This window comes from Daucus carota, chromosome 7 (assembly GCF_001625215.2).
Source record: "Daucus carota subsp. sativus chromosome 7, DH1 v3.0, whole genome shotgun sequence".
NCBI classification, from domain to species: domain Eukaryota; kingdom Viridiplantae; phylum Streptophyta; class Magnoliopsida; order Apiales; family Apiaceae; genus Daucus; species Daucus carota.
This window is the reverse complement of record NC_030387.2, coordinates 26,853,046-26,865,836: the sequence shown is the minus strand read 5'-3', so window position 1 is coordinate 26,865,836 and position 12,791 is coordinate 26,853,046. Positions and strand designations below refer to the sequence as shown.

General features: G+C 35.0%; 3 protein-coding genes across 4 annotated transcripts; 1 reads left to right on the top strand and 2 right to left on the bottom strand.

Moving 5' to 3' along the window:
• LOC108193606 (haloacid dehalogenase-like hydrolase domain-containing protein Sgpp) lies at positions 1–3,597 on the bottom strand. Its single transcript, XM_017360327.2, has 5 exons — positions 3,338–3,597; positions 1,334–1,448; positions 1,091–1,245; positions 438–699; positions 1–350 (listed from the first exon to the last, which is right to left on the bottom strand). Exons 1-5 carry the CDS (start codon positions 3,478–3,480, stop codon positions 177–179), a joined length of 849 nt encoding a protein of 282 aa, XP_017215816.1. The 5' UTR covers positions 3,481–3,597; the 3' UTR covers positions 1–176.
• A 1,100-nt stretch (positions 3,598–4,697) lies between these two features.
• LOC108193607 (UMP-CMP kinase 3) lies at positions 4,698–9,732 on the top strand. The gene is made up of 8 exons (XM_017360332.2): positions 4,698–4,767; positions 5,333–5,392; positions 5,976–6,030; positions 7,215–7,332; positions 7,750–7,906; positions 8,002–8,082; positions 9,428–9,535; positions 9,609–9,732. The coding sequence occupies exons 2-8, from the start codon at positions 5,363–5,365 to the stop codon at positions 9,693–9,695; spliced, it is 636 nt and encodes a 211-aa protein (XP_017215821.1). The 5' UTR covers positions 4,698–4,767; positions 5,333–5,362; the 3' UTR covers positions 9,696–9,732.
• Positions 9,733–9,800: 68 nt separating this feature from the next.
• On the bottom strand, positions 9,801–12,648 carry LOC108193604 (very-long-chain aldehyde decarbonylase CER1-like). Of its 2 annotated transcripts, none has more exons than XM_017360326.2 (7): positions 12,298–12,648; positions 11,986–12,083; positions 11,661–11,893; positions 10,964–11,559; positions 10,753–10,860; positions 10,175–10,642; positions 9,801–10,099 (listed from the first exon to the last, which is right to left on the bottom strand). In XM_017360326.2, the coding sequence occupies exons 1-7, from the start codon at positions 12,355–12,357 to the stop codon at positions 9,935–9,937; spliced, it is 1,728 nt and encodes a 575-aa protein (XP_017215815.1). In that variant the 5' UTR covers positions 12,358–12,648; the 3' UTR covers positions 9,801–9,934. The 2 variants fall into 2 exon arrangements, with proteins under 2 accessions (XP_017215815.1, XP_017215813.1); XM_017360324.2 differs by having other exon boundaries at positions 11,986–12,203; positions 12,298–12,643.
• Between the last annotated feature and the right edge of the window lie 143 nt (positions 12,649–12,791).

Here is a 12,791-nt window from a genome sequence, read left to right as displayed (position 1 = left end):
TAATCGTATAGTTTATATATATAATAAATTCTGTTTAACCAAACAGATTGATGTTCGAACATGACAAGTAATGTGAGAATTGCCACTTGATGGGAATCCACTATAAAGGCAGACCTCGGATCATTTTTAAATATTACTATCAAATTTTGTAAATTATGTATTTCCAGCAGTACCTTCTATTGTGCCTTTGTGCTCATCTCTTCCAAGCTATTCCACAGTTTTTGATCATTATAGTCCTTAATAACATAAGTTGCTCCAGCTTCTATCAGTAACTTTTCGGGGTTTCTTATACCAACAGCTACGACTGCCATTCCAGCTGCAACCCCAGCTTTAGTTCCCGAAATGGAATCCTAAATAAATACAAAATAACCAAGTCAGACATTTACAACAATCATAAGCAATTACCAAGTCAAGTATTTTGTTTGAATGACTTGCACCTCGAAAACGATTGTGTTCTTAGGGGAGGCATTGAGTGTTTCTAGACCCTTTAAGTAGGGGTCAGGGTAAGGTTTTGCGCGTTCGCAGTTCTCGGCAAGGACTACTGTCTCAAAGAAGTCTGATAGGCCCAGATTCGTGATCATCATCTCAGCATTTGGTTTTGGAGCATTAGTAACTGCAGCTCGTTTTAAGCCACGGTCCTCAATCCATTTGAGCAACTTATCTAGGCCATCTAAACGTTTTAGTTCTGTGCCTGCCAATCTGATTAAGTCAACAACAAAAATTATCATGACTGTGTAACCTATTGTCACATATAAGGAAAAACAAATTGATACGAAGACAGAATAGGAAACTTAAATATAAGCTCTGGTACTAAATAGAATCAATTCTACCAGAATATAAACTCAACTGTAGCTACTTTACAAATCTATTTCACAATAAAAACAAAGAGGAATACTAAATTCTTGATGTGGGCTTAACTATCATCTCAATGTTCATTAGGAAAATATCTACCTGAACTTCCCTCTGACTCAGGCCTGCTCAACTTAGTAAAATGAAGTCTATCAGAATTGGCTTCTCTTGGTAAGTGTAGGGAATACAAAGGGAACATAGGATCATTAAAATAAACTTAAACTTGTTTGGTATGACATACTTTCGAAACAATGCTTCTTTATCATCCATAAATTGCATAGCTTTTCCAAATTCCCAGTCCGGTAACAGGAGATGGGAGAGCTCCTCATTATGTTTTCCACTGATATTCTCTACAAAGAATTCTTCACTTATGGGTACTCCCCCATTAAAACCTACCTGTAGCGTGTTCATATGTTATTTGTTTATATTACGTAGATAATTTCAGTAGAACACTGTTGGCTTGATATCAGGACTAGAAAGTAACCTCTTGAAGCATCTCCACGAAGGCATGGTAGTGGATAGGATCCGAGTCACAAAGTGTTCCATCAATATCAAATAGTATTGCTTCCAGAGGAGCATGAATTAATTGTGAAGATGTGCTGCATTGAAAAAAGAAAGCTGTTCTTAGCGTAGAATTATGTGCATACACAACAGTATAGGAGCTTAGTGCTTGATCTTGCAATAGAAAATGATTAATTTGCCATCGTAGAAACACTCCTCTTATAGCAAATATAAAACTCATTTGTATATTATATATACATGTCAAAAAGAGGAATGAGGTAACAGAACGAGGAAGACGAAAACATGGGCATTCAGACTGATGGAGAATACTGTATTTTTCTTCCAACCTGCTTCCTCTATAAACACAGAAATATTATTATAAATATTTGGCAAAGATCATTTAACTAGTTTTCTTAAAGGAACTCAATTTGTCTTTTCAATTAAAAACATTAAATTAAATATTCAAAACTCATTCACTGCAGTGTGCTTGTCTGGGTCATGTAAAAATAATACATGTAGAAAAATCTCACTGAAGTACAATCAAGAGGACAACATCAACACAGTTTACGTTTCCATTGCAACAAAATTTATGATAGTAGACGAAAGGCTATACGGCCCAAGGATATGAATTCTGAAACAGCAACCTCAATACTTACTACCTAAAAGAACAGCCATCCCTCATACCCTTGGAAATCTGGTCAATTGTTATTTGCTTGTAATATATTTGTAAGATAAAAAGGCTTGTGTAGCTATGGAAACATAAAACTTGAGGATTAACTTCAATTTAGTATCTCACACAGTACTATATACAGCTACATGTGAAACAGTGAATGTAGTCATATAGAACTCAGACCATATCTTTATAAGCATTTTGTTTCAGGGAGTACTCATTATATGGGTATGATTTAAAGACATTCATCCTAACAAAATGATGAACTAGCCTAAAAAACCGTACTAGTTTCGGTATAGTTTAGACCTCTTTTTCACATTTTTAATTTTATGTTACTTGATCTTTCTGGTAGGCGGTCCTGAAAGTTAAAGGCTGAGGTGGTTTATTTGCTTTCTTAGCTGGTTGTTTATAAAACAGAGATTTCAACAAAGCAAAGCAAAGTAAAATTAGTTACGACTTCCAGCCTTAGATGTATTTACATATATACTCCTGGACATGGTTATATTTAAATATAGATTATATTTACTTGCATTCCTAGCCTTCTAAAGAATTCATTAATTTTGTTTGAAACCTAAGGTTGAATTTCCGGTGGACCATTTACTTGTTGACATGTGAAACATATTTGATCTTAAAATATAAAAAGCGGAGCATTGAAGCAAGAACTAATGTTTTTATTCAAGTGGCCAAAATTACTTGACATTATCTGGGGAAGATGGTAGGAGATGTACAACTATGTATTTCCTCAACTCTTTTATAAGTGGTTCTCCCATCTTCTATTGGTCCTTCACATAAATAGAACTCTGACACATATCGTTCATGATGCAAAAACTCTTATCACTGATAAGTTATCAGTCCGTGTTTGTGTAACACTATTTCTTAATCCCCATTAAAGTATCCTACTTAAGCGCTAAAACACAAAAATTCTTACTCCCTCTAACTTCTTCATTACCCTTGAAGCCTAAACACCCAAATACTTTCAACTATACGGCGTCATTATGGACCAATTTCAGATACCTGGATTGCATTTATATGGGCTTAACTACATTTTCTTAATTTCTAATTTTCTCTATAATTTAGAGCGCAAGTTTCATAGTTAAAATAGAATGCAGCACTCACAGCAATTAAAAGAGAATCATAACACACACTGAGAATATCGACAACATGGATTATACTAATGCAGGTTATAACAGAAGCACAAAAAATTAACCAAAGACTTGCGATTATATTACAGTAATTAAAAGGAACAGAGTGATGAAACGTAAATAAAAACATAAAAGCAGAACACACAAAGACAAATCAGATAATAAATTTGGGTACCTCTGCAAGGGAAGTGAAGCAGAGGAGACAGAGAAGCGAGATGACAAGGTAGAAAGATTGTTGTTGCAGATGGGCGAGATGGGCAAGTGGTTTTTGGAGAAAACGAAGTTGGAGAATGCGTGACAAGATATAAGTGATGGCATCGTCTGATTTAAAATTTTATGTTTAGGCCACCTTCCTAGAAAGTCGGAGACTGACTCAAGTGTCGATCTGGTATGTCATCTGATTGTGTTTATTCACAGCCAACCAGTACCGCTTTTGTTTTTGTTTCGGTCAGTATATACTTTTTCAATAGTATATACTTTGTGTTTTTTTATACACAGATATTTCATATTTTTAGTTTTCATTATTCTAATGACAGGGCAATAGTATTCTCGGTGTATCACAATCCTAAAGATACTAATAATAAATATTTTTTGAATCTTTTTAATGATATAATAATTATAAAGAAGTATAATAAAAGTTTATAATGAATAATGGAATATAGTATATATTTACTTTTTTATACGACATTTTTGATCTTGACATATTTGTATTTTGGATTTTGGTCCATGAAAATCGATTGTCATGGAGATTTTATCTAACACACAACTCCATTACTATCAGATCTGTATTTTAAGTAGGGTACATGTCACAGCAGTTCTCACTTGCATGTATTTTACAAAAAGGCATGCCCAAATGGCATACCATTTTCCATTAAATATAGCAAAAACTGCTGCATGATTACATAATTGATACTAAAATGCACTTACAAATATAACAAAAGTTAGTAAATATTAAGAACAGAACTTAATACAGTACTAACTTATATTAGTAGTTTATCTAATATTTAACTATGAAGTTGGACTAAATTTAAAATTTTCAATATTTATAAGATATAATATTTATATAAATTTTATTATTTATATAAAAAATTAGTAAAAAAGCATGCCAAATGGACAAAAGGCATGCCCAGTCTGGCATGCCCGTGCCGCTGTAACATGAAACCTAATTTTAAGGGTTGGATTGGAACTTGTTGTTTTTTTAAGTATCCGCTATAATTTTCCGCGGATAGGGAAAGTTCCTATCCGCGGAAATTTTCCGCGGATAGGGTTTCCGCGGATAGGGACTTTCCCTATCCGCGGAAAATTATAGCGGATACTTAAAAAAACGAAGTTTTAATCTGGACCCTTGAAATAGAGATCCAACGGTTTTGAAAGTGTGTGTTAAATAACCCGTCCTTGACGACCAGTTGAGGGACTAGGACCCTTGTATTTTAACGGGATAGTTAAAAAGTTATTTAAAATTCTTTTTCAAATAAAAATTGTTCAATGCACAAAAGAAACAATCACCCGCATGTGTTACGAGGAAGGCACACTAAACAGATACGTATATAACGAAGACAACCACCGAAATTGTTTGTTTCTCCGGATCTCTAACCTCTTCCAAATGTTAGCTTCTAAACTCTTTCTTACATTTTCATGTAGCATTTTGTTTTAAATTTTAATTCGCAATTAGTATTATGCGCCTATTAATTTCTTTAAAACTTCGTTTATGATTGATTTCTTAGATACATTCCATTGATCAAGTTGTGTGTAATCAGGCTACTGCTCTTAAAGTTGTTACATGCTACTTGATGTTTTCCTTTGAAATTGTTATATGTAATGATTTTATGAAGTGTTGCAATGCATTTGTTCATGTTGTTTATGATTTGTATGAGTTAGTTAATTTTTGCATTTTTATGTTCCTTCATATTTGATCTGATTTTATGTTTCTTACAAGGGCTTCATCATGGATTTAAAAACGATCGACTATTTTTACTCACGTGTATACATATCTCGCACACTATTTATCGTCTGCCTTTCTGATGACATTGATCAAGTATTGAATTCATCTTAATACGGGATTGTTCTATCTTGGGGCACTTGTTTAGAGTGAATAAACAATAGCATTGTGGAAAAGGAATGAGTTAATCTGAAGGCCTTGTGTTTAAAAAGGTTCATAGTCTTTTTGCAGATTTAATATAGAGCCGTAAATCATTTGCACATGGCGACCGTGGTTGATTCACCCAACAAGGTATTGCTTAATCGTTCCACTATTTCAAAACGGTATCCCAGGAGAAAGGATTTACGTCAAACTCTAGTGCATGTCTTACAAATGATAAGTGTATGATATCTGGTCCATTTTCTTGGAAAATTTGTAGTTTCTTCCAATCAATTTGGCACTAAATCAGTGGCTTGCACGTTGGAAATAAAATTTTAAGACGTAGGAAGAAAAGTTGGGAGCTTCAGTTTTTTTTTTTTTTCGGATTAGTAACAATTACAATAAATTATACCTGTAAAAATTTTGAGAAAATAGCAACATCTTACTAGATCATTCCCTTTATCTTTTTAGTTCTCTAAAACTGTTGAAACAGACTATATATTCAAGTTAGAGAATGCAGATTCATACCAGTAGTAGAAAACTGGACTCTGGAGTTCATTGTCCTCTTTCCAAATTATCCCGAACAAGCCATTTAGGCATTGAAATTACCTTTAATACAAACCATGATTTTTAAGAGAGTTTCGGGCACTTTCCTTATAACCTATTACTTGTTGTTTGATTTATATACACTCTATTTAGGTCTGATCCAGTGGCATTAATTTATTGCTGATTGCAGGAGGCAAATAAAAGTGCCCTAGCTAATAAGAAGGTCACCATTGTTTTTGTTCTGGGTAAGAAACTTTATGTCATATTTTACACAAAGTTTCACAATGTGTTCAGTTATGATACTATTTAAATTGAAACATTGTTGCTTTCTTAATTTGGAGAGTTGTATGTGGCTTTGTTCGGTTCCTATTAGAGCTCAACTTTTTAATGGAGGACAGATTTGTATTAACTGACATTTATTAGTATTATTTGCATTCATAGGAAACTGAAAACAGTCCATGTATGTTCTCATAAATTTTGGAGCCTAGTCATCATTTCAACATGCTTAAATTGTATAATGTCCAATCCCGTAAAGTGAAATAAAATTGTATGATGATTTTTGCGCAATTTCCATTTTCATAAACAGTGGATTTCTGTGTACTATCATTCTGAATTTGTTGAAGTGAGTTTCTTACTCATTCACATGTTTTTTGCTTCTACCCCCAGTTTATTGTACCCCTACTTAGTGCTTCTTTGAGCCTACAGGGAAAATGGTTCAGGAAGCACCTAATATTACAGAACTTCGACTTAAAAACTCATTCTGTTTGTGAAGTATGGTTTTGCCTGAACTTTTGAATCAATTTGTCGAACCTTTAACTTTTGAAGTTCATTGATCTTACTGATTAGCTCAGAGTATTATTAGCTCAATTCAAGCTTTGACTGCAATTCGAATGTTATCTTATTCCTTAAAGTTGCTTGTCAATTGTTCTGGTTTCTGAATAGTCATTTCTAATATGTCAGTTTGTTCATCTCAAATTAAACATAACGGTACATGTTTGTTTAAATGGATTATAATCCCTGGATTATTATCTTATTTATCTCAAATATAAGGATTATAATCCATGAATTCATATTCAGATCATCTTTCTAGTTCATTTCTGTGAAATTATAATTTCTTGTGAGAGAAGGTATTGGTAATCCCATAAAAATGAATCAAAAAGATGATTGACATCTAATTCCACGGGATTATAATCCTTCAAATTTAGAGATTAAGGTAATTATCTAGGGATTATAATCCCTTGAAAATAACATGACCTAAGTTCAATATAGCATTTAGTGGAGTTTAGACTTATCTGAGTTATGAGGGTTGCTTATCGATATTCTCTAGATTTTGAAGGCTCATTCTTTAACACCTCAGTTTATTTGTTTTCTCCTCCATTGTTTTATCATTATTTCTTAGTTCTGACATATGTATTTTTAACCCGAGCAGGAGGCCCGGGCAGTGGGAAGGGTACCCAGTGTGGATATATTGTTCAACACTTTGGTTACACTCATCTTAGTGCTGGTGATCTTCTCAGAGAAGAAATGAAGTCTGGTTCTGAAAATGGGTAATTTATCTTTTTTAACTTTTAGACCAGAGATTTGCATATATCACTAGTTAAAAAGTAGGAGGAAACAAAGCGATTTTGTTTAGCTCATGCTGTATACGATTCTTGCTTTCATATGGGTTCTCATTGCTTCTTAGAGAGTTGTTGTATACAATACAGATACTATTAGATAAAATCTCATGTGGATTCTACACCCTACAGTGTATTGATTTTAAAAAGTAGTAAAATCTAGTAACTATGTACTGTATGATTTCTTGGTGAGGGATGCTTGATAATTCTGGGTTGGTGCTGAAAACCATAATTTCAGTGCAGAATTCTGATAGATCGAGTTAATATTGAGGAATGTGCCATAATTTTCTTGTAAAAACAAAAGCTAATTTTGGCTTGGATTCTAATTACCCTGTTATCCGCTTTCAGGTTCGTGATTAAGGACATGATCAAGGAGGGAAAGATCGTTCCCTCGGAGTTAACTATCAAGCTCCTAGAACAAGCGATGCTGGAAAATCGTAATGACAAGTTTCTGATTGATGGATTTCCTCGCAATGAGGAAAACCGGGCAGCATTTGAGGCTTTTGTAAGTTTTTTATGCATCCAATAAATAATTAGTTTGCCATACATTTGTGTGCGTATAAATTTATGGTATAAATTTTTACAGTTTAAATGTTACAGACTGGAATTGAACCAGAATTCGTCCTCTTTTTTGAATGCTCGGAAGAAGAGATGCAGAAGCGCCTCTTAAGCCGAAACCAGGTTAACAAAATGATTTGCATATGCATACATTTATTTTAATGTAAGCCTGTATATTCATTGCACAGAAATAAAGGAATCTGCAGAAATGTTTAAGGTGAAGATAACTGCTGAAATGGAGAACCTGCAACAAAATGAACAAATGAAATTCCTCAAGATATAGATTACAAATCTTAATTGGTAATATACATATCCTGATAATAATCCACAATTATAATTAAATGACGAAACAGGTTCGGTAATGGACCTTATATGTGTTACAATAAACCTTCACTAAATCAGTGTTGTGAAAAGTGTGCTTACTGCACTTCACGCTTTTGTAAAAGGTTTGTGAGTCAAGAAGTTGCCATGATGCGTGAGCTTCAATTTGACAAAAGACCTCGTAATATCTTGCACTAACCCACACAATATGTCTAAAAGGAAGAATGCCCTTTATAAAGAAAACACTAAAAAAAGAAGGAAAAAAAGTTTAGAACGAGATGCTGTTGTGGACAGAAATAATGTGTAAGAAGGACAAGACCTTAGTCTGGATAATTTGTGTGTTGTTTCTGGTGTTAGAGAACTGTTTTATGAATTTATCATACTCATCCGCAAGTACCTTAAGCGCAATCCATGGAGCGTCATCTTTGCCCCTCGAGGACAAAGATGATTAATACAAAGAGAATTGATGGCCCAAAATCCAACTGCATGATCTTGAAGCACTTTAGTTGTTAAACGTGGTTGACTGATGTTTTGAGCTACTTCTCCTGCACTTGAGGCTATGCCACATATTATTACATCTCTAACTATTTGAACTAACAATAGTAGTACAAAACTATGTTGAAACAAATGTATATAGGATCATGTTCTATTACAAACTCTATAAAGTAGCTGCAAATCATCGTCATAGTGATAGTAGCACATATCACCAGTTGTCGTTCTACTACAGCACTTAAAATTGCAGGCATCGCCAGTCACACAGACTACTGGATTGCATATAACACATGGTTGTGATGATTTTGTAGTTTGTATTAAGGTTTATTCAAATACACTCACTCACAAAAAAATGATTTTTACCCTCTCTTTTTTGGCGAAAGAGCGCGTGCTTATTTTGGCTTTGCGAAGTATGCTCTTTTTGTTGGCGAATTTCACAACACTGCTCTATATAATACATAACAAAATTAATTAGAAATATTGGAAATCCTACTTGCATACTAATCTCTGTAATTTTTTTGTTTTATTATCATATAAAATTGCATATAAATGATTCTCCTTGCATAAACCATGCACATTAGATGAATTTTCTCTTTAGTTTTTAATGATAGTAGTGTACATTAGACGCTTTTTAAGTTCATCTGTATTTGTAAAGGGAAGAGAAGATGACAATATTGAAACTATAAAAAAGCGGTTCAAGGTTTTCATGGAATCAAGTCTTCCAGTAATTGAGCATTACGAGGCCAAGGGAAAAGTTAGGAAGGTATGTTGTATCATTTCGGGCTAAAGATATTAAGGTTCCTCTGTTGCAGTCATTGATATCTTATTGCTCACAGATCGATGCTGCTAGGCCTATTCTAGAAGTTTTCGAAGCAGTAAAGGCTTGTTTCACTCGAGGGGACATTAAGGTAAACCAACTGTGAAGAGATTGTAGAATGTGCATGAATTGAATTAAAAGTGTTGCAGATGTAGACGATGCTTGTGACGCGTCTGAACTTGTATATTACTACATTTTAGCCCTCATAATCTCACAAAAGAACGATACTTTACATGATAACTTCTACATAGAGGTTACTTTGCCTCTTTTTATTGATGTTACAGACTAAATTATAATAGTGCATCAACTACTTTATGTTGTTAAATATTTACTAGACTTGATGGATTAGTAAGGAACAGAGAGAGGTCTGAATCCATGTTTAAGGGCAGCTTCCCAAACTGTTCCGATGTCCAGAATTCTGTCGCCGCATTCATGTTCAGTCCATCCTTCCAGAGCATACACCATTCCAGCGACTCGCGGAGCACTCATCACTCTTCTGGGCAACCAGTTCTGTTATATGAATAAAAGGTTGCAGTGCATTAGAAGTTGTCGTGCATCTGGATAAGATTGCGTAAAATTACTAACCTCACAAGAGTCCACATTTTCAACCGAGGCAGGAATGAGCATTGCTGGTATGTGATGGTAAAAACAGTTATCGCGAGCTTTCTTTGGAGGAAGCACTGTATAAGGAATAAACACTGTTCCTTTCGGTGCCTTGGCTTGATCTTCATCCGTCAATCCTTCTCCGACCAGCCATACCTTCTGATCATAACTTCTAGAAAGCACAAGATTATGGTGATACTTCATATGATCTTTGAGCATCAAGTATTCATCTTCGTATACGGTGGCCACCTTAATTCCCTTCTGACAAATAACTGAAATCATCGGATAAACAATTTTCGTAAGTTTACCCCTCAGGAGCACTTCTCTTGTTCCTTCTGGAATGTTGTTGAGGACAATAGCAATGGCCAGACTACTTCCGTCCACAATCTTCACATTAAGCTCAGGGTATTTCTCAACGTAGAAACCTCCATTTCGGTTAATCTCTCTATCCTGTAAAGAAAACGAGTCCAGATTGTTGACAATATTGTTCATCAGTTTAGAATTTTAGATAGATTTTGTGCAAATCAAAAACTGTAGGTTTGGACAGAGTAGATTATTACCTGGTTCAATAGGCCTAGGCTAAGCACTTTTATTCCCCTTGCATCAGCTTCTAGTATGGCATTTTCTATCAGGCCTCTTACAGTGTTCCTTTGCCACTTCCAAAAGTACTGCACATATATAAATTCAAATTCTGTGTAAGAATTGAACAAGAATTTTGATCAGTAGTAGGTTTAGAAACCCTTAAGACTAAGAAGAGGATAAGAAGTTTACTTGGAACTTAAATCTTGGAATGGCCCATGATTGTAGCTTGAGATCTTTAAATCTGTTCCTCTCAGAAATGACTGTTTGTCCAAAGAAAGAAGTCATTATCATGGACCACCATGTGAGCGGCGTCAATAGCCTTAAGTACCATGTCGACTTCTGAGGTTTGGAGGCGACAGAAGCAAAGCCTAAACGGAGATGATAGATTGAGTCCACAGTTGTAAAATGTGTCAGATGAACAACATCTGCAGAGTCCTCTTGCCTTTCCAGGGATGTTTCGTGCAAAACGTCACTAGACTTGTCAAACGTTCCATATACGTAGTCATAAATGGGCATGAAAAGTGATAGATTTGTCCTGAATTGGGTGTGGTGAAGAGAATGGAATGATGGTGTATATAACAAGTATTTAAGTGGTGGGAATGCTGTGAAAAGCCATGAGGGTATGAACTCAAAATTGCAGTGTCCCATGTTGTTTAACACGTCGAAGACAATGATGTAACCGAACAGAGAAACCAGTGAGGAAGTGCCTGTCAAATTTGTTGTCACCATTGGAACTCCAAATAGCACAAGGTACGCGATATGCTCTGCAAATGGATGAACAATAGCTGCCAAATTTCACAAAAGTCAAATCAGGTTACTGTACCCAAGTGCAGGCTAAACAGCTATTTTAACCTTGTAGATATCAAATCTCAGAGTTCTGATCTACCTGTAATGGGCTCGGTGACAATAGAAGAGTGGTGGTGAGAGTGGTAGCGAGTGTACAAATAGTGATGGTGAAGTGCGCGGTGAAGCCAATAGTAGATGAACTCGATAGGACCAATGTGAAGCAAAATTGTGATGATCAAACCATCTGTTCTCCAGAGAGGAACTTTGGCAACTTCTGGATCCACCAGACTAATCATATAGTATAAAAGTCCCACCATCAACATTTGATCATCCCTATATCATTCATATCCCCCCTTGATTATATTGCCACAATACTAATTGTATACAAAACCAATTGACAATTAGTACGTTTATGAATGCCTTACCAATCCCGCTCTCTATCAACTTGCTCAAACTCGATGCTCCTGTCAACAATCCGGTTCTTGGCAGTTCTGTAGCGGGAGTAGGAAATCCAGAGCTGGCTCTGAAGCATTCGGAACAATATAAATGGGAAAATGAGAAAGTTGAAGTAGTTTCTTTCTCCAATGTCTTTTGTGGCAAATGAATAAATGCTATGAGCCACAAATGGTGCCAACAGTCCATACTTCACCAAAAAAAAAAAAACATCATTTAAACAAATCTTTAATAAGCACAAGGATCTGCACAAACACAAAATGCAGTGACAGTCTGACACACACCTTGAAGTTTCCTAGTGACTTCCATGGCCAGTCAGTAAGCAATCCCGGGCTCGAAGCCATCTGTTCTTGCTCCCAGTTTCTAATTACACCTTGTTTTCCTTGCTCTATGTTAAAAGCAAAAATGCATGATCTGATAGCCTACTTAAACAAACAATACAGTGGTGACAAAGCTTGTAATAGTTGTTTAAAGCAAGTGAGGTCAAAAACTATGTACTTAACTATGCAGATTGCAGCACAATGTGCACATCATTAAACATCTCTTTGAATTCTACGAATTTTTTCAAGCTTTCTTTATTTATTCACTTTCTAACCTCTATAGCTTTGTTCTATTCGACGATCTGCCAACATCTTTAATTTACCTCCGAAGTTGCTTCTTTTTTCTTGGAACTTTTTTTTTTTCACATTTGTGGAAATTTATGACAATAATGAAGCATGTAACAAGCTAGTCCACAAAATTTCTTCCAAATAATGAAGATGGTGGTTAGTCAGTAAAT

Excerpts from the sequence above, each read along its gene's own strand:
- LOC108193606 (XM_017360327.2), bottom strand. The coding sequence starts at position 3,480 with ATGCCATCACTTATATCTTGTCACGCATTCTCCAACTTCGTTTTCTCC. Across the intron at positions 700-1,090 it reads AAAGAAGCATTGTTTCGAAA|ATTGGCAGGCACAGAACTAA; the intron begins GTATGTCATACC and ends TGACTTAATCAG. Across the intron at positions 351-437 it reads AGAACACAATCGTTTTCGAG|GATTCCATTTCGGGAACTAA; the intron begins GTGCAAGTCATT and ends GTATTTATTTAG.
- LOC108193607 (XM_017360332.2), top strand. The coding sequence starts at position 5,363 with ATGGCGACCGTGGTTGATTCACCCAACAAG. Across the intron at positions 5,393-5,975 it reads TGGTTGATTCACCCAACAAG|GAGGCAAATAAAAGTGCCCT; the intron begins GTATTGCTTAAT and ends TGCTGATTGCAG. Across the intron at positions 7,907-8,001 it reads GGGCAGCATTTGAGGCTTTT|ACTGGAATTGAACCAGAATT; the intron begins GTAAGTTTTTTA and ends TAAATGTTACAG.
- LOC108193604 (XM_017360324.2), bottom strand. The coding sequence starts at position 12,357 with ATGGCTTCGAGCCCGGGATTGCTTACTGACTGGCCATGGAAGTCACTA. Across the intron at positions 12,204-12,297 it reads AGTCACTAGGAAACTTCAAG|TATGGACTGTTGGCACCATT; the intron begins GTGTGTGTCAGA and ends TTTTTGGTGAAG. Across the intron at positions 10,861-10,963 it reads TTCCAAGATTTAAGTTCCAA|TACTTTTGGAAGTGGCAAAG; the intron begins GTAAACTTCTTA and ends ATATATGTGCAG.